General features: G+C 53.5%; 1 protein-coding gene across 1 annotated transcript; it reads right to left on the reverse strand.

Moving 5' to 3' along the window:
- Nucleotides 1-70: 70 nt before the first annotated feature.
- Nucleotides 71-1,424, reverse strand: LOC149862120 (uncharacterized). The gene is made up of 4 exons (XM_090050765.1): nt 1,270-1,424; nt 1,064-1,167; nt 786-989; nt 71-583 (listed from the first exon to the last, which is right to left on the reverse strand). Exons 1-4 carry the CDS (start codon nt 1,367-1,369, stop codon nt 440-442), a joined length of 552 nt encoding a protein of 183 aa, XP_089906891.1. The 5' UTR covers nt 1,370-1,424; the 3' UTR covers nt 71-439.
- Between the last annotated feature and the right edge of the window lie 16,624 nt (nt 1,425-18,048).

Raw genomic sequence — 18,048 nt, forward strand, 5'->3', positions numbered from 1 at the left:
GATGGACAGATGGACAAAAGACCAGGATGGAGCCACCAGGCCGCAGGACAGAACACACACCACACAGTGCTGGACTCAGCAGAGCTTTCACTGACAGTGTATGGGGGTACAGCAGTGCCAGACCCCCATAGCCACAACCAATATGGCTGCTGCAGCTTCACTCCTTCAGCAGGTCGGGCCCCTGTGCCCACAACCAATATGGGTGCATTAGCAGGCCAGGCCCCCTTGTGCCCACAAGCAACATGGCTTCTGTTGAGCACAGTAGGCCTGGTGCCCACAAGCAACATGGCTGCTGCGGCTTCACCGCCCCTCACACCTCTGCAGAGCCAGGCCCAGGCCTCCGTCCGGAGGGGCCGTGGGCCTGCTCCCGGCTGCAGGGCACGGGCCGCGGGTCGCGCTGTCTGAGGCATCCACGGCGGGGCCCAGGCCCAGATGGGCCTCACGGTGCCAGCAGATGCTGCAGGGCTGCGCGGGGCGGCGCCAAGTCGCGGGGCGTCCTGGAGCGGGCGTCGCGGGCGCTCCGCAGGTCCGGGCTGTGCTGCAGCAGCAGGGCGCACAGCTCCTCGTGGCCTTGCGCCGCGGCCTGCAACGGCACGGGGGGCCGGGTCACGGGGGCCCAGGAGCACCAGGGTCATGGGCGCCGGGGGGCCCCGGTCACGGGGCGGGGGTCAGCACGGGTCACAGGGCACCCGCACCACCGGGGTCATGGACGTGGGGGGTCCGGGAGTGCCAGGGTCCCGGGGCGGGAAGCGCCGGGGTCACAGGTCGCGGCGAGCCCCGCGCACCTTGTGCAGGCTGCTCATGCCGTCGGCGTCGGCGCGGGCGGGGTCGGCGCCGTGGCTCAGCAGCAGCCGCGCCACGGCCAGGTGCCCGCAGGAGCTGGCGCGGTGCAGGGCCGTGGCGCCCCCGCGCGTGGCCGCGTCCACGGGGGCCCCGCGCTGCAGCAGCAGGCGGCACACGGCGCCGTGCCCGGCCCGACTGGCGTAGTGCTGCGGGGAGCGGAGCGGGCTCAGCGCCGGGCCGGGCCGGGCCGGGCCGGGCGGGGCGGGGCGGGGGTCCTCACCAGGGCGGTGTAGCCGGCGCGGTCGGGCTCCCCGGGCTCCGCGCCCTTGTCCAGCAGCGCCCGCACGCGGCCCAGGTCCCCGTCCAGCGCCGCCCCCCACAGCCCTACGGAGACAGCGGGGCAGCTCCGGGCGCCGCTCGGCCGCGGCCACCGGCATCACCCGCCCCCCCGGCACCCCGCCGGCCCAGCACCCCGCGCCCCCGGACCCCGCTGGAAGTCCATCTCGGCCAGGCTCTGGCAGGCGACGGGCGCGGAGCAGGAGCAGTGACAGGCGCAGCCGTGGGCGCCGGGGCCGGGCGCCGCCATGCCTGGGCCGGGCACTGCGCGCCCCGCCGCCTGCCGCTGGGCCAATCACAGCGCGGGGGCGGGGCCAATGCAAAGGCCTAGTCCGGTCTCTTCTAGTCACGTGCCCACAAGTGGGCGGGGCGTGATAGACAGCCCCCTGGATGTTAAAGAGGCAGAAGGGTATTGCCAAGGCGAGGAAATGTTGCGTTTAGACGAGCGTTGAGGATTAGCTGAGCTGTGGTGGAGCTGTCTGTGGGCCATGCAAGGGTACAGATGGCACCAGAGAAAGTGGGATGGGATGGGTCCCTCACCGCTGTGGTGGGAAGAAGGAGGAGGCCTAGCTGTGGAGACCTGCCTGAGCATGATTCTCTCCTTTTCCACAGGGACCCCTGGGAAGATAAAAGAAGAAGGCACCCAAGCCCACCAAGAAACCCAAGGGCTCCTAGAAAGATGAAGAGAAAGCTCCCAAGCCCACCAAAAAACCCAAGGAGAAGCCTCCCAAAACCTCCAAGAAGCTGTCAGGGAAAGAAAAAGCCAGAGGCAACCCCCCTTGTCCAACCTGAGAAGGAAGAGAAGGACAGGTACTATCAGCCTGAGCATCCCCTGTTCCCTCCCCCTGCCAGAGAGGAAGATGACTATGGGGTGGCTGAGCCCTCCAGGCTCCCCTCACCGTATGATGAGGTGGAGGAGAGATCCTGGGTATACGGGGAACAAGGACAGAAGTAAGCCCCACTGGCTGACCAGCCAGGTCGCCCATCACTGCACACACACAGCTTGTACCCACCCTGCCTTGACCCACAGCCTGCCCCCCGCCAGCACCCCAGGGGGACAGAAGACTCTCACTGTGCAGGACAGTCTTGCCCTGAGAAGGTCCAGTCAGCAGCTATCTCCCTGATGGCCCTCAGACACAGGGTGAGGAGAGGGGCACTGCTCAGACTACCTTGGGCATGATGGAGCAAAGCCAACACCTGAACTAGCGCCTAGGAACTTGCCAGCTCTGCACAAGGGGCTCTTTCCTATATGCTCCAGACTCCTTCCTTTCAGTTCAGGAGGCCATCGATAGCTACAGAGGCATGCATGCCAATATGTATACAGACACGGTTCTTTGAGTGAATCTGATATCTTTTATTAGACCAATTCACAGCATACCACTAATCCAAGCCAGGAGGTGGTTGCTGACTTCACAGGCTGTATCCTCAATACCTGCTCACATCTCATAGGCCAACCATGGCAACAGAATGGCTCCTGGATTTTTCCTGTTGGCAACTTCCTGGTGTGGCTCCCTCGTGTCAGGGGGTCTTGTAGCAGAAATGGAGGAATTAAACTCACTGGTTCTGTTGCTCTCAGCAGTTGTGTTGTTGGGACGGTGATGCCAAAAGCTACCTGTCAACTGTACTGCAACAGTGCACAAAATCATGATTAACTCTCCACTCTTACTACAGCCTTTCTATCTTTAGGTCAAAAGCTAAAACTAGCAGCTGATTTATAAGAGCAGTTACCAAACCTTGCCACTGGGGGCCACGCTTGTGACCCCAGCTGCGAGTCCTGTGTCTTTCAGTGAGTTTCTGTTGGTCTCACAGCTCACAGAATAGCTTGCATCCCATTTGGAGTCATGACCCCTAGTTTAGAGGTCTGCAGCTCCCAACCAGAGTAAATTGCTCCCTGTGGAGATAGCGATGAAACACATCATCTCTTCACACAGATGTGGAGGTTCTTAATCCTTGTGAGCCCAGCTCTGTTCTGCAGAAAAAAGAGGTCCAGGAACAAAGACTCTGTGCCCTTCAGGCTGATCTACCACCTCTGCCATTCCTGCTCCTGGTCCATCACCAACCAACTTTATAGGCTGAGATGCATGTAGTGTATGAGGGCCCTTTCAGACTGCAGCAGCCTTGTGGTCTTATCCAAAGCTGTGGTTGACCAGCACAAGCATAACAGCTTATTTATAAGATGCTGACATTGTCACTATGTTAGTCAAGCACTTCTGGTAATAGCTAACCAACCCCAGACAGAAATCTGATGGTGACACATTTTGTGGTATGAGTAGCTTCAGGAGATCTTCAGCTTGTTCTTGTCATTTGTACAAGTCATGGCTGATAATGGGATGGCCACAATTTGCAACAACGTCATTGAGAAATTCATGGTTTTCCTTTTTTTTTTAGTCCAAGAGCCCACTCAGACAGCACTGCACATAGTATTACTGTGAGGTTCTCTAGGTGTTTTTCACCAACATCTACCATGACTGGTATTTGTGCACCTTCTCTTCTCCTAATCCACAAACCTACCACTAATCCTGAAGTTACCAGAGGTAGTAAAAATCCCTGTTTTCACTGCTGGCTCCATACCAGTGCTCCATTTTCTCCAGTTAACATTGGATGCGATTCCAGTGCCCTTTAAATGCTGAAGCTCTGCCCATCTTTTTGGATCTCTAGCAAAAGGTGTTGGATGAAGGTTGCAATATGTTCCCTCTTTGAGTGCAGCCCTTACTTTCTAACAGCTCTATATAGTCACACCGCCCTCAAAGCCAACAGCTCGCTCTTCTGAGACTCTGGGTATGTTTTGCGTTGAGCCAGAGTTCATGTTTTTGACACCTGAGGTTGCTTTGTCCTCTGTTAGTCCAGCCGTATCTCTTTCACCTGTAACACGCTACCATTTAATTCAGACCTTCTTACTTCAGACCACAGTGGGTTGCATACCCCCATGGGTTACTTCCCCTGAAATAACATGCCATTGAGGGGAAGTTTCCTTTCTTTATGGTTTTAGTAGCACTGAGGGGGGGTTTGCAATGCCACCTCTTTTAAGAAGCATTCATAATCCTATTGCTCCAGGTTAAAACTTACTGCATCCACTTATCAAGAACCTCATTCTACTCCTTGCTTATTGGTTTCTGAATAGATTCTGTGGAGATGCTACTGCCTTCTCCAGGGATTTGATGTTGTCCTTTGCAGGCTGATGATTCCCCAAGTCCTCTGGCATTGCCCTCAGGAGGGGACAGTCCTGCTTTTACTCCACATTTGCAGTGGATGCCTCTCTTTGCTCTGTTTTCTACCAGGTTGGCTCTCGAACCAACAGTCATCCTCACAGAGGCTTTCTCACAGCAAGGGCTGGTGGCCTCAGAGTGTTCTCCAAGTGGACCTGACCACCAGCTTACCTACCTGCTGCATGCATCATGGGATCTCCCAGGGTCTTGTATGTCACAGCTTCTAGGGATGCTTCTCCAGCCTCACTTCAGCAGGAAGTGAACAAAACCAGGTAGAAAGCAAAATAGTCTTTATTCCGTATTAGTTGGATGCTCCGTCTCACTACAAGTTGGTAATATGTTCTTATTTCTTTGGACCATCCAGTTACAAGCTAATGTGTCAATGCACACATATGGGCACTATGCAGTTCTCTTACCTATCAATGCATTACCATGTCAGTCCACTTTCCTTGACTGTCAGTCTTCCAAGTCTCTCAGGAAGTATACCTTAATTGAGGTATACTGCTGAGAGTATTTCCAGTCACTTCTTAACTACTCAGTACATTGACACCTTTTCAGGGTATTTACCACATCTTTGGTACCTTGTCAAGCAATCTTAAGAGAGCAAACACTTTATAGCTGGCACTACTGACACAGTGATCTGAAGTGAAGGAACCTCTGGCAATGCATCATTCTGGGTGGTTTTGTTTGCAGGACAGCCTGGCTGCATGGTGGAATCGTTTCCCCAACTACCCAAGCTTAGTTAATTTTCAGAACTGTAGGGGCTGCTTTGGAAATGATCTCACTTTCTTTTTGATTCCAATTGTAAAGGCTTTGGTGAGAGGTGATGCTGGTAGACTTTCCATAATCTCAGCAAATGCCTTGTGTTTTAATAGAAGCCAGTAGACGGCGATGCAGCAGGTTATAACTGTTATCCCACATTCCTTTCCTTACCTTTTTCCTGTGCTGACCTATCAAACATGGCCATTTTACCCAAATAACGTGACTTTTTAACACTTTTTTTCCCCTCTCAGTAAGTCACTGATTTGTTCATTTCCCTTCCTTCATGCTCCATCTCCTCAGTTCCCCAGATGAGGCTCCTAGCCCTATCACTGTTTTGTGTCTTTTGCCTCTTATTTGATCTGAAGAAGAAACATGAAGCCTGGGAGGTCAAATCCACCTGGCTGTACCCAGCTCCTAGCTACATACCTGCTGCTGCTTAGGCTGAAGCAGAGAACACAGTGATCACACAGCTGTTTAAAGGGAGAGTACCCAAGTCCTCAACACAATATAGGTCCCAGCTGTGCCTAGCAGGCAGCCTCAGTAACACAGCGCCTGTTCCAGACAGCTGGGTGGTCTGGGGGAAGCAGCTTGGTGGCCAGGATTCCTTTCATCATGAAAGAGAGCAACAGAGGAGAGTAGCATGAGAGTCTTTTCTCTGTGCCTACTGGGTACTGGCACCAACCCATCTGTGCTGCTGGCCCTGAGCCCTGCCAATGTCTGGAGGTGCCATTTGCCCACTGCTTTCCAGATACCACCCAGCCCTTGGTGCTGATTCCACTCCCATAAAGCCCATACGTCTCTCTCCAGGGAGCACCCCAGCCAGGCTCTGCAGCACCACATATCCCTGCAGAGTCTAGTGACACTGTCCTTGTGGCAGCCCCAACATAGCCCCTGCCTGCCTGCCCCTGCTTTCTGCTTCAGGCACGGGCTGCCTTCGCCCCCCCCCCACACCAATGCCCTGAACTCTGGCCATGTCTTCTAGATGAATTCCCAGAGGAGCTGAGACCTGGCAGGGAGCAAGAGCCCAGAGGTCGCTGGTGTAAGAGCTCTGGCACTGCCCCACCTTTCTAGTTGCAAAGGGGCCAAAGCACTGCAGCATGGGCGCAACTGAGGCTTCAGGGAGCTGGCAGGGCAATGCTTGGAGGAGTCCAGGGGCCTGGCGTGGCAGCAGCATGGCTTTGAGGGCCCCTCCTAGCTGTCAGCTTCTGTCCCTAGATGACTTTGGGAAGCCTCCAACCGAGCCATGGGAACCCACCCACAAGGACTGAAAGCCAGAGCCCTACCCTGGTGAGAACAAGCTGGCTGCAGGGGGTCCACCCTGGCCACCTGGTTTCTAGTCCCCTGGTGCCCTGCTCTCTTCCCTTTGCCTGCATCCCTGTGGACCATTGGCCCCTGGAGCCCTCATCCCTGGGACCTCCCCAGTCCAGGGACACTCTTCATGCAGCTTGGATGGTGGCAGCAGCCAAGCAGAGATCCTGCTGTCTGTCTGTCTGTAGCAGTAGTCACCAACCAGTCAGTCGCAATCAACTGGTTGATCGTGGAGCCTCTGTCAGTTGATCTCAGTCTGGGGGCTCTGGGACGGGCAGATCACTACAGTGTTGCCATAGTGACAAGATGCAGGGCAATAGCTCCCCCAGACTGAGATTGACTGGTGCAAGATTGAGCCTAGGTGGTACACAAGGTACTAATCAGAGCCTGGGTGGCTCATCAAGGCACGGGGGGGCTCCCACCGCTGCACACACCCTGGCAGAGGTGTGCAAAGCTGAGGTGGCTGCCACTGCGTGCTGGGCTTTGCACCCTGAGCCACACTGCTGCTGCCCTAGGAGTGTTGCTATGCCATGTGTATCCCGCTGCTGGGCTGAGCTCCTGGGGCAGCTACATCCACCCGTGAGATCACGGAGGGGGGCATGTGCCCCTTGGACCTCTGCCAGGATGCATGTAGCAGCGGCGTCCAGGTGTCATCTCCTTTACCTTGGAAGGGCTGAGGGAAGTAAGCTGCGAGGCCAAGGGGGTGCAGGGCAGAGGGTGCTGTGCTGTACTTCCTGGGTCCTAGTCTCTGAGGGATGTCATAGCAGAGTGTCCTTGCTCCTACAAGACCCCTGCTTCAGGGCCAAAGGGGTGTTTGGAGCAACCCTCAGGTGCTGGGGCCAGGTGAGAGAGGAGTCATGTATGTTTCTGAAGTGGCCACAGGTCCCCCAGTGCTGTGGCACTTCATGTGCTGTAATGCTATGGATAAGAGCAGGTGTGGAGGGGTAGATGATGGCTAAGTAGACATGTGTATAGAGGTGGATGAATGGTGGGTCTCAATGGGGGCAGAGGGACAGATGGATGGACAGAGATCTAGGATGTATAGAAATGGATGAGGGTTGATAAAGTGGTGGGTCTGGGGACTGACGGATGGATAGAGATGATGGATGGATAGGTAGTTTAGGGCAGCGTTTCTTAACCCATAGGTCATGACCCACAAGTGGGTCGTGAAAATATATGAAAGGGTCATAAACAAACTTGAAAAATAGATTCTCCTTTAAAGCAGAAAAACGATAGAAACCATGGTTTTTCCCTTGCAGTCTGGCTTCCCCGCCCCACACACCCACCCCCTGCCCCACACAGTGAGGGGCTGTGTGTAGGGGCAGCCGGTTGGGAGCAAGGGGCACTGGGTTGGGACTGGCCACTGATGTTTACAAATGGGCCCTCCTACAAAAGTTGAGAAGAGGTGGTGAGTTGTGAGAGTTGGTGTGTGGGTGGATGGATGGATGGATAGAGCGAGGTGTGGGAATGCATGCATGGATAGAAGGAGAGAGGGAATGTGTAGTGATGGATAGATGAATGTGTGTTGGGGTAGATGGCAGGCATTGCTGGATGGGTGGATAGGGAAAGGGGACACATAAGGATGCAGAGGTGGCTTCTCTCCTGGCCTGTCCATGGCATAGTATCATAGTGCTTAGGATTGGAAGGGACCTAAACAGATCACCAGGTCCGACCCCCTGGCCCAGGCAGGAACAGGTGCTGGGGTCATATCAACCCAGCCAAATAGCTGTCCATCCTCCTCTTGAAGACCCCCAAGGTAGAAGAGAGTACCACTTCCCTTGGGAGCCCAGTCCAGAGCCTGGCAGCCCTAACTATAAAGTAATGTCTCCTGATGTCCAGCCTGAACCTTCTCTCTAACAATTTGTGGCCGTTATTCTTAGTAGCCCCAGGTGGGGCCCAGGAGAACAGAGCCTCCCCCAGTTCCTGCTGGTCCCACCCCGCTGAGTTTGTAAATGGCCACCAGATCCCCTCTCAGTCTTCTCTTGTGGAGGCTGAATAGGTTCAGGCCCCTTAGCCTCTCTTTGTAGGGCCTGCCCCACTGCCCCTTGACCATGTGAGTGGCCCTCCTCTGGACTTTCTCAGTGCTGGCCACATCCCTCTTGAAGTGTGGCACCCAGAAGTGGGTGCAATACTACAACTGTGGCCTGACCAACGCCAGATAGATGGGGAGGATCACCTCCCTGGACCTGCTTGTGATGCATCTGTAGATGCACGACGAGAGGGGGTTAGCCCTACTGACTGCTTCCTCACGTTGGCGGCTCACATTCATCCTGGAGTCAGCAAAGACTCCAAGGTCCCTTTCTGCCACCGTGTTGACCAGAAGGGTGTTTCCCAGCCTGTAGGTGCATTGCTGGTTCCTTCTCCCTAGAACCAGCACTCTGCATGTGTCTGCATTGAATTCCATCCTAGTCTCATCCATCCACCTCTGCAACCTGTCTAGATCTAGGTGGATTCTGTCCCTCCCCTCCAGCATGCCCACCTCACCCCACAACTAGGTGTCATCAGCGAATCTGGACAGCAAGCTTTCCACACCTGCATCCAGATCTCTGATAAAGATATTGAACAGCACAGGCCCCAGGACTGAGCCCCAGGGGACTCCACTGTTCACACCCTTCCAGGTCAAAAACGACCCATCCACCACCACTCTCTGGATGCGACCATCTAGCCACTTTGCCACCCATCTGACTGTGTAGGCATCAATGCCACACTCACCTAGTTTTTTTAAGAGAATGTGGTGGGAAACCGTGTCAAAGGCCTTCTCAAAGTCCAGGAAGATGACATCTACCTCAACACCCTCGTCCAGGGACTTTGTGACCTGATCATAAAAAGAAACCAGGTTAGTCAGTCAGGACCTGCCCTCAGTGAACCCATGTTGGTTGCCCTGGAGCATTACCTCTCCTGCTGGGCCCTTGCAGATGTGATCCTTGGTAATTTTCTCAAAGGTCTTCCCAAGGACCGAGATAAGACTGACTGGCTTATAATTGCCAGGGTCCTCCTTTCTCCTCTTCTTGTAAATGGGGACTACACTGACCCTTTTCCAATCCTCTGGTACCTGGCCAGTGGCTCATGAGCACTCATAGAGCTGTGCCAGGGGCCCCACTATGACCCCCACCAATCCCCTCAGCACCCTTGGGTGAAGAGTATCTGGATCTACTGATTTAAACACATCCAGTCCCTCCAAAAGTTTCCTAACTATGTCATCCCTGACCCCAAGTATGGCGGTGTCTCCCCTGGGTCCATCCACAGTTCTAGTGGGGGAGATGTCCTAGTCCCTGTTCAGGAATATGGAGGCAAAGGATTCATTAAAGAGGTCAGCTTTTTCATTTGCCACTATCACCAGATTGCCAAGCCTGTCCTGTAGGGGCCCCATGTTATCCGGTGCCTTCTTACTTCCTCTGTATTTGAAAAAGGACTTTTTATTATCTTTAATTCTGGTTGCCTCCCTGCAGTCCGGAGCAATGGAGGTGTAATCCTCCTTGGTGATAGCCCTTTGCTTCCACTGTTTGTACGCCTCCTTTTTTGCCCTCAGGTATCCCTGGAAGTCTTTGTCAAGCCATGGGGGCTTCTTGGCATTCCTGCCCCACCTTGGTGCACGTTGGGACTGACTCCCTTTGAGCTCAGAGGATCATCTCCTTGAGGAACAACCACCTGCCTTGGACTCCCATCTCATTGAAGCTACGAGACCTCAATGCCTCTTCTACTAACCTTCTTAACTTACAGAAGTCAACCCTCCTGAAGTTGAGGACCTCTGCCTTGCTGCTTGCTTTCACCACCCTGCTCTGGATAGTAAATTCCAGCAGGTGATAATCACTGTTGCCCAGGTGGTCAAGTACCCGCAGACCCCTCACCAGGTAGTTTTCATAGATTTCATAGACATTAGGGCTGGAAGGGATCTCGGGAGATCATCGAGTCCAGCCCCCTGCCCAAAGGGCAGGAAGTCAGCTGGGGTCATAGGATCCCAGCAAGATAAGCATCCAATTTACTCTTGAAGGTGTTCAATGTAGGTGCTTGAACCACCTCCGCTGGCAGACTGTTCCAGACCTTGGGGGCTAGGACAGTAAAGAAATTCTTCCTTATGTCCAGCCTGAAACGGTCTTGCAGGAGTTTGTGACCATTCGACCTCGTCATCCCTTGGGGCGCTCTGGTGAACAAACGTTCCCCCAGATCCTGGTGGTCACCCTTGATAAATTTATAGGTGGCCATCAGATCACTCCTGAGCCTACGCTTTTCCAGGCTAAAGAGTCCCATGGCTCTCAGCCTGTCATCGTAAGATCTGTTTTCCTGACCTCTGATCATGCGCGTGGCTCTCCTCTGGACTCTCTCAAGCTTCTCCACATCCTTTTTGAATTGTGGAGCCCAAAACTGGACGCAGTACTCCAGCTGCGGCCTCACCAAGGCCGAGTACAAGGGGAGAATGACGTCCCGGGATTTGCTCGAGAAGCATCTATGGATGGAAGCCAGCGTTGTGGTCGCTTTACTAGCCACAGCATGGCATTGCATGCTCATGTTCATCTTGTGGTCAATGATGACCCCCAAGTCTCTTTCTTCTGTAGTGCTAACCAACGTAGCACTGCCGAGCCTATAAGGGTGCTGCAGGTTTTTCCTTCCAAGGTGGAGAACCTTACATTTTTTGGTGTTAAACACTATCAGGTTCTCATCTGCCCATTTGCTGAGCTTGTCCAGGTCAGCCTGGATCACCCGCCTGTCCTCTGGCGTGGATGCTTTGCCCCAAAGTTTGGTGTCATCGGCGAACTTGGCCAGTCCAGTCCTGACTCCAATGTCCACATCGTTAATGAAGATGTTGAACAGTATGGGTCCCAGGACAGAGCCTTGAGGGACCCCACTGGTCACAGGGCACCACGATGAGTGACTGCCATCAATCACAACCCTCTGGGTCCGACCACGGAGCCAATTTCCCAGCCAGTAGATCATGGTGGAGCCAAGGCCACAACTGGGCAGTTTGGCCAAGAGGTGATCATGGGATACCAGATCAAAAGCTTTTTTGAAGTCAAGATATATGACATCAACCTCTTCTCCCTTGTCCAGGTGATAGGTCACCTGGTCATAGAAGGAAATGAGATTGGTCAAACAAGACCTACCCACAACAAACCCATGCTGGCTATCCCTTAGGAAGTTAGACTGGGCCAGTCCCTCAAGGATGGTCTCCTTAAGAAACTTTTCTAGGATCTTCCCCAGGATAAAAGTCAGGCTAATGGGCCTGTAGTTAGCCGGATCCACTCTCCTCCCTTTCTTGAAGATCAGCACCACATTGGCCTTCTTCCAGTCTTCAGGCACTACACCAGAGCGCCAGGAGTTTTCAAAATCCGTGCCAGGGGCTGGGCTATGACGTTCGCCAGCTCCTTGAGTACCCTGGGGTGCAGATTGTCAGGGCCAGCTGACTTGAAGGTATCCAGCTTCTCAAGGTGTTCCTTCACGAGGTCAGCATTGATGGAGGGTAGGGGATCCCCCTCACCCAGATTTCCCTGTCCCATAGCAGGCATGGGCATCCCATGTGACTGATGAAAGACTGACGCAAAGTACCTATTTAATCGGTTGGCTTTTTCCTGGGCGTCAGTTGCCAGTTGCCCCATCTGGTTTAGCAGGGGTCCAACATTGCCCTTGCTTTTCCTCTGGCTCCCCACTTATCTGAAAAAGGACTTTTTGTTGTCCTTGATGCCTGAAGCTAGTTGGAGTTCAGTTGCAGCCTTGGCTTTCCTGGTTTGCTCCCTGCAGGACCGGACCAGCGCGGAGTAATCCTCCTTGGAGGTGAATCCCGTCCTCCATCCTTTGTAGGCTTTCCTTTTTAGCCACAGGAGGTCCGCTAGGTCTCTGGAGAGCCAGGGGGGCTGCTGTGCCTTCTTGCTGCCTTTCCTCCGTGTTGGAATAGATTTAGCTTGTGCACTGAGGATCGCTTCCTTGAGAAGCAACCACTCTTCTTGAACTCCCATCTCCCTGGGGTCATGGTCCCTGAGGGCCTGACCGACTAGCCTCTTGAGCTTGTCAAAGTCGGCTTTTCTGAAGTCAAGGACTTCTGTGTTGCTGACTGACTTGCCAGCTTTATGGCGGATGGTGAAGGTGATCAGTTCGTGGTCGCTGTCACCCAGCTTCCCATCGATCACTAGGTCGCCGATTAGGTCGTCCCCCGTAGCCAGTACCAGGTCGAGCAGCGCTTTGCCTCTTGTTGGCCCATAGACTTCTTGAGTCAGGTAGAGGTCATCCACGCATGAGAGAAAGCTTTGCGACTGCTCGGATTTAGCTGAGTGATCTTCCCACGAGATGTCCGGGTAATTGAAGTCACCCATGACAACCAAGGTCCTGGAGCAAGCGGCCTCAGTCAGTTCCCGGGCAAACTCCTGGTCAAGCTCGGGACTTTGAGTGGGAGGTCTGTAGTAGACTCCCACCGTTGTGTCCCCTGTGCCGAATTCCCCACAAATTTTTACCCAGAGGGTCTCTAGCTGTCCATGCCGGTCGCCAACATCAGCTTGCAGGGACATGTAGCTTTCCTTCACATAGAGAGCTACACCCCCGCCCCTTTTGTCAACACGATCCCTCCTGTACAGGGTATAGCCCTCTATACCCGTGGTCCAGTCATGGGTGGAGTCCCACCAGGTCTCCGTTATCCCAATGACATCATATTTCTTTGCACTGAGCAGGAGGACGAGCTCGTCCTGCTTGTTGCCCAGGCTCCTGGCATTAGTGTACAGGCAGGCAAGTGTGCCCTTGGGGGCTCTTGCCTTGCCCACAGATTGTGCCAGGGCTGGGGCAGGGGTAAGCTCCCTTAAGTGCCCCCTTAAGTGCCTTGGTCCGCTGGCTTTGCAAGGGCCGTTCAGCGGGCCAGCAGGGGCAGTAGCCCCCCCATTCCCCCGCGGGCTTAGTTTAAAGCCCGGTGGAGCAGGTCAGCCAGCCTGGCTGAGAAGAGCCTCCTCCCCAGGGGAGAGAGGTGGAGGCCATCTCTTCCCAGCAGCTCGCTGCCTCTCTCTCCAAAGAGCGGGCTGTGGTCATGGAAGCCAAAGCCATCTATAAACTCACTAGGGGGGACCAGAAGGGTTTGGGGGAGACCTTGTTTCCCCTAGCGCCCTCTGGCATGACAAGGAATAATGGCCACAAGTTGTTGGAGAGTAGGTTTAGATTAGACATCCATAAGAACTACTTCACGGTCAGGGCGGCTAGGATCTGGAACCAACTTCCAAGGGACGTGGTGCTGGCTCCTGCCCTGGGGGTCTTTAAGAGGAGGCTTGATGCCTACCTGGCTGGAGTCATTTGAGCCGAGTTTTTCTCCTGCCCAGGCAGGAGATTGGACTTGAAGATCTATGTGGTCCCTTCTGACCCTACTTCTATGATTCTATGATTCTTTTAATAGACCAACTAAATAGTTAGAAAAATTGTTCTTTGCAAGCTTTCAAGCACAAACACCCTTCTTCAGGCATTGGAGAGAGCCTGCTGTTTGGGTGCTCTACTGGGTAGATTAGAAGCCAATATGCAAAAATGCAGGTCTGTGAAAATGGAAATGAGTGGTAGACAATAGGTATGGGGTCAAGGAGCAGGGGAATGTTGGCTTGTTGAAAGAATGCAGCTAGTAAACTGTAGAGACATTACCTTGGGTTCTCAGCTGGTAAGCAGGTCATAATGTGCTATAAATCCAATGTCTATATTTAGTCCATGCTTTTTTGTATCCAATAGATTTATGAAGTGAAGTTCATAGGCTCATCTACAAAAGGTGTTTTGTAAATTCCCTTCAAGGATTAGAACTGAGAAATCAGAGAGAGAGTGGTTGTCTTGTGAGAAGTGGTTACCCACAGGTAACTGGGTATTTTTGTCTTTGAACTACAGTGTGCATTTGTTCTGGTGCACAGTTGTTGGTTGGTCTCTCCTACATATTTTCATTCAGCACATTTAGTGCACTGGAAGAGATATATTACGTTTCTGGAGATGCAGGTGTAAGATCTACATAGAGAAAGATACGGGTAGAAAGAGAGAGACATTATGGATGTGTATATGTAGGTGTGTATTAATATATCTATACATTTTGGTTACATAATTATACTATGGTAGTAATAAAACAGGTATAATGGGTATATAAAAGAGAATGCTTTATAGCATATGAAGTTTAGCAAGTTTAATGTTTCAGGAGGGATAAAAAAATACATTGGGATGTATTGTGTAGGTCTACTGCTTTATTTTAATTGCAAGAATCACTAACTATTCTTAGCCTTATACTCGAGGCTATCAGTATGGCCTGTATTTTTCTTGCAGTAGTTTAAAAAAAAAGTCAAACAAGAGTCTACATGACCACTAAACTAAAACATCTTTCCTTTCATGTTATTATACAATTTATGCTGATCCCATGCATCTGAGTCATTTTCCTAAGGCAGTTGTTTTATTCAGTTTTGTGTGTGGCAAAACTGAGTAGTTTTTTTGGACATTGTGTTGTGCTTTATTTATTAATGCACTATGTAAACATTTAATGGGTTTTTATTGCTTTTTGATACATTCATGTTTATACTGGGATGTGGGGGGCTTCCAATTTTCTGTTTGCCCAGGGCCCCAGTAAATCTTAATCTACCACTGGCTGGAATGTGCGAGGGAACACACATGTGGATGCTTCATGAGCGTATGCTTCTGCACTGGAGCGTGGAGCAGGGGCCAAGGGAGAAGTGTTCGGGGGAAGCCAAGGGAATTTGGTTCTTCCCAGGAGAGAACGTGGCATCCATTGTGCAAGGCTCTGCAGTGGGCCACTTGTGCCTTGCCTTGCCAGGACCACCTAGTCCATGATGCTCAGGTGTCTACTGGCCCCCTCAGCAACCCAGGCACTTTTGGCTAGTGGATGGACTGGTCTGAGAAGGGGCAGGATGCCAGGCACAGGAGCTGAGGCCTGGTGAGTCCTGGGCCCTGCAGCCTGAGGGGTTCTGGCTGCGTCATATGTTGTGTGGGAGGAGACCGAGCATTGCAGGGGACCCACATCTCTAACTGGGAGCTGGGAGCTGGGAGCTGACAGCAACTGCCCTGAGTGGCCCTTGGTCCTGTTCTGCTCTGCCAACACCTTTACTCAAGCTGGGAGTCCTGGGAGAGGGCATAAAGGATCATCCAGGGGGGTTCCTGGATGTATCGCCAGTTGGTGTGAAACTAGTCCCTCATCCCCGGGGATGTGCGTTGTGGCTACCCCAGGCCTCTAAGGCTAGTACTGGCTTTGCTGAGTGTGATGGAGAAGCTGTCGTCCTGCGTTGCACCACTTGGTTGCTCACACCACCCCTGCCCACCTGCCCTAGGCCCACCACAGCTGTAGGCTCCAGCAAGGAGGGAAACCCAACCCTGTGCTCTGCAGTTTCTCAGACACCTGGGGCTGAGCTGTGGTCCTGGTGAGGGGTCTCGGTGACTTGCACAGGCTGGGTGGAGGGGGCTGTGGGCTCCAAGGGTGAGAAATGGCTTGTTAACTGGTCATACCCCCACCCCCACTGCTTCCGGGATGGAGGGGCCAATATGCTTAAGGGTCTTGTTCTCTCCTTTGTGCCCTATGGCCCAGGAGCAGGGCCACCAGGGGCTCCTTCCCCTGCCTCTGGCTTCCTCAGCAATAAAGCACCGTAGGCAATGCACTGCTGGCTTCCTGCCTGTATCCTGCTGGGCTCTGCTGGGGTCACTGAGCACAGCAGAGCCCCCGACCCTCTTCGTGCCTTCCCTGCTCCTCTCTGGACACTGCAGCCGCCCCAGAGCTGGGCGTGAGGGCTGTGCCAGGGACTGTCCTTCAGCCAGCTGGGCACAGCGCACAGAGGAGCCTGCTCGGGGCCGTGCCGTGGCAGAGCCACAGCTCCTGCGGCAGGGATGATTGATGTGGTTTTGGTCCCAGACACTGCCTTCCTCCCCACTGGCCACAGAGGGAGACCCCCCACACTCCCCTGAGTCCCAAACAGAGTCCGGCTTTTCTGAGCGGCTCGGGAGTTTATTTCAGTGGCCGTGGGTGTGGGGCGTGCGTGGGTGGCCCTGCTTCTCAGTCTTCCTTCTTGTCGCTGTGGGTGATGATGTAGCACAGGGATTTGTAGTCAATGTTTCCAGAGAAGTTCATGGGCAAACATCTGCTCCATCTGGCGGAGGGTAGGGGTGAGTCTCAGCAGGGCCCGGGCAAATGCACATGCACCCTTCTGCTCCACAACACCAACTCACACCGACACAGGGATGTGCACAGGCACAAATGCACACACACAACACAGCTCTGTCATAGGGAGCTCTCTGACACACACACACACACACACACACACACGGCAGTCCTTCCTCCCTCCCTCTCTCTGCTCCAGCTAGAAAGAGACAGCAGACAGAAGATGGCAGTGCTGAACCTGGACCTGGAAGAAGCCTATGACAGTGTGACACTGGCTTCTCTTTGAGACCCTGCTGTGGATAGGCATCTGACTTTCACCAGCTGGATAAGGATGCTGTACACAGTCATAAGCAGCAAGGTGCTGTGAAATGTCTTTTTGAGTAAGCAGATTGCAATAGAGTCGGGGCGGGGGGGGCTGTAGATTTCCTTTCATAGACATTTGGGCTGGAAGAGACCACGGAGAATCATTGAGTCCAGCCCCCTGCTCCATGGGCAGGAAGTCAGCAGAGATCATAAGATTCCCAACAAGATAAGCATCCAAATGTGTCTTGGAGGCATTCAAAGTGGGTGCTTGAACCACCTCCGGCGGCAGTCTATGCAGAACTTGGGGGGCTCGGACAGTGAAGAAGTTCTTTCTTATGTCCAGCCTGAATCGGTCGCAGCGGAGTTTGTGACTGTTCAATCTTGTCATCCTTTGGGGGGCTCTGGTGAACACCCCGATAAGCTTATAGGTGGCCACCAGATTGCCCCTGAGCCTGTGCTTTTCTATGCTGAAGAGTCCCATGGCTCTCAGCCTCTCATCATAAGGTCTGTTTTCCTGACTTCTGATCATGCGCATAGCTCTTCTCTGCACCCTCCCAAGTTTCTCCACATCCTTTTTGAATTGTGGAGCCCAAAACTGGACACAGTACTCCAGCTGCGGCCTCACCAAGGCCGAGTACAGCAGGAGAATGAAGTCCTGGGATTTGCTTGAGAAGCATCTATGGATGCACGCCAGCGTTTTGCTCAATGTGAGCAAAAGCACCTGCCTGGTCATGGGCAAGCTTGGGGACCTGGAGTCCCTGGGGTCTCAGTTCCCTGCGAGGGGGTCAAGATCCTTGGGGTGGAATTTGACTTGGAGCTGAGTGGAAGGAGGGCCTGGGAGAAGGAGGTCAAGGTGAGGCAGAGGTTGAATATGTGGCATAAGCACCACCTCTCCATTGGGTGGGTGCGTGGCACTCAAAGTTGGTTTTGCTACCAGTGCTTCTGTACACTGCACTGGTCTTCCCCCCTGCAAAGCATATCATCCACAGACTCCAGACAGCCATGAGCATGTTCTTTTGGGGATCCCGAATGGAGAAGGTAGCAAGCAAGACCCTATACAAAAAGAAATGGACTGGGGGCAGGAAGATGCGGGCACGGTACATGAGCCAGATTTGCAAGCTGGTGACCGGGTCAGACACCAAAACAGCCTGTCTAGTAAAGATTTTTTGCAGGTCACCTCCTGAGACAGTGGGGGGTGTACGCATCAACCAACAGGAGACCGTGGACCGTGGAGCAGCCCTGGTTCTGCAGGGTCCTGAACAA

Source organism: Crocodylus siamensis, chromosome 6 (genome assembly GCF_052110815.1).
Source record: "Crocodylus siamensis isolate JL-2025a chromosome 6, ASM5211081v1, whole genome shotgun sequence".
Lineage (NCBI taxonomy): Eukaryota > Metazoa > Chordata > Crocodylia > Crocodylidae > Crocodylus > Crocodylus siamensis.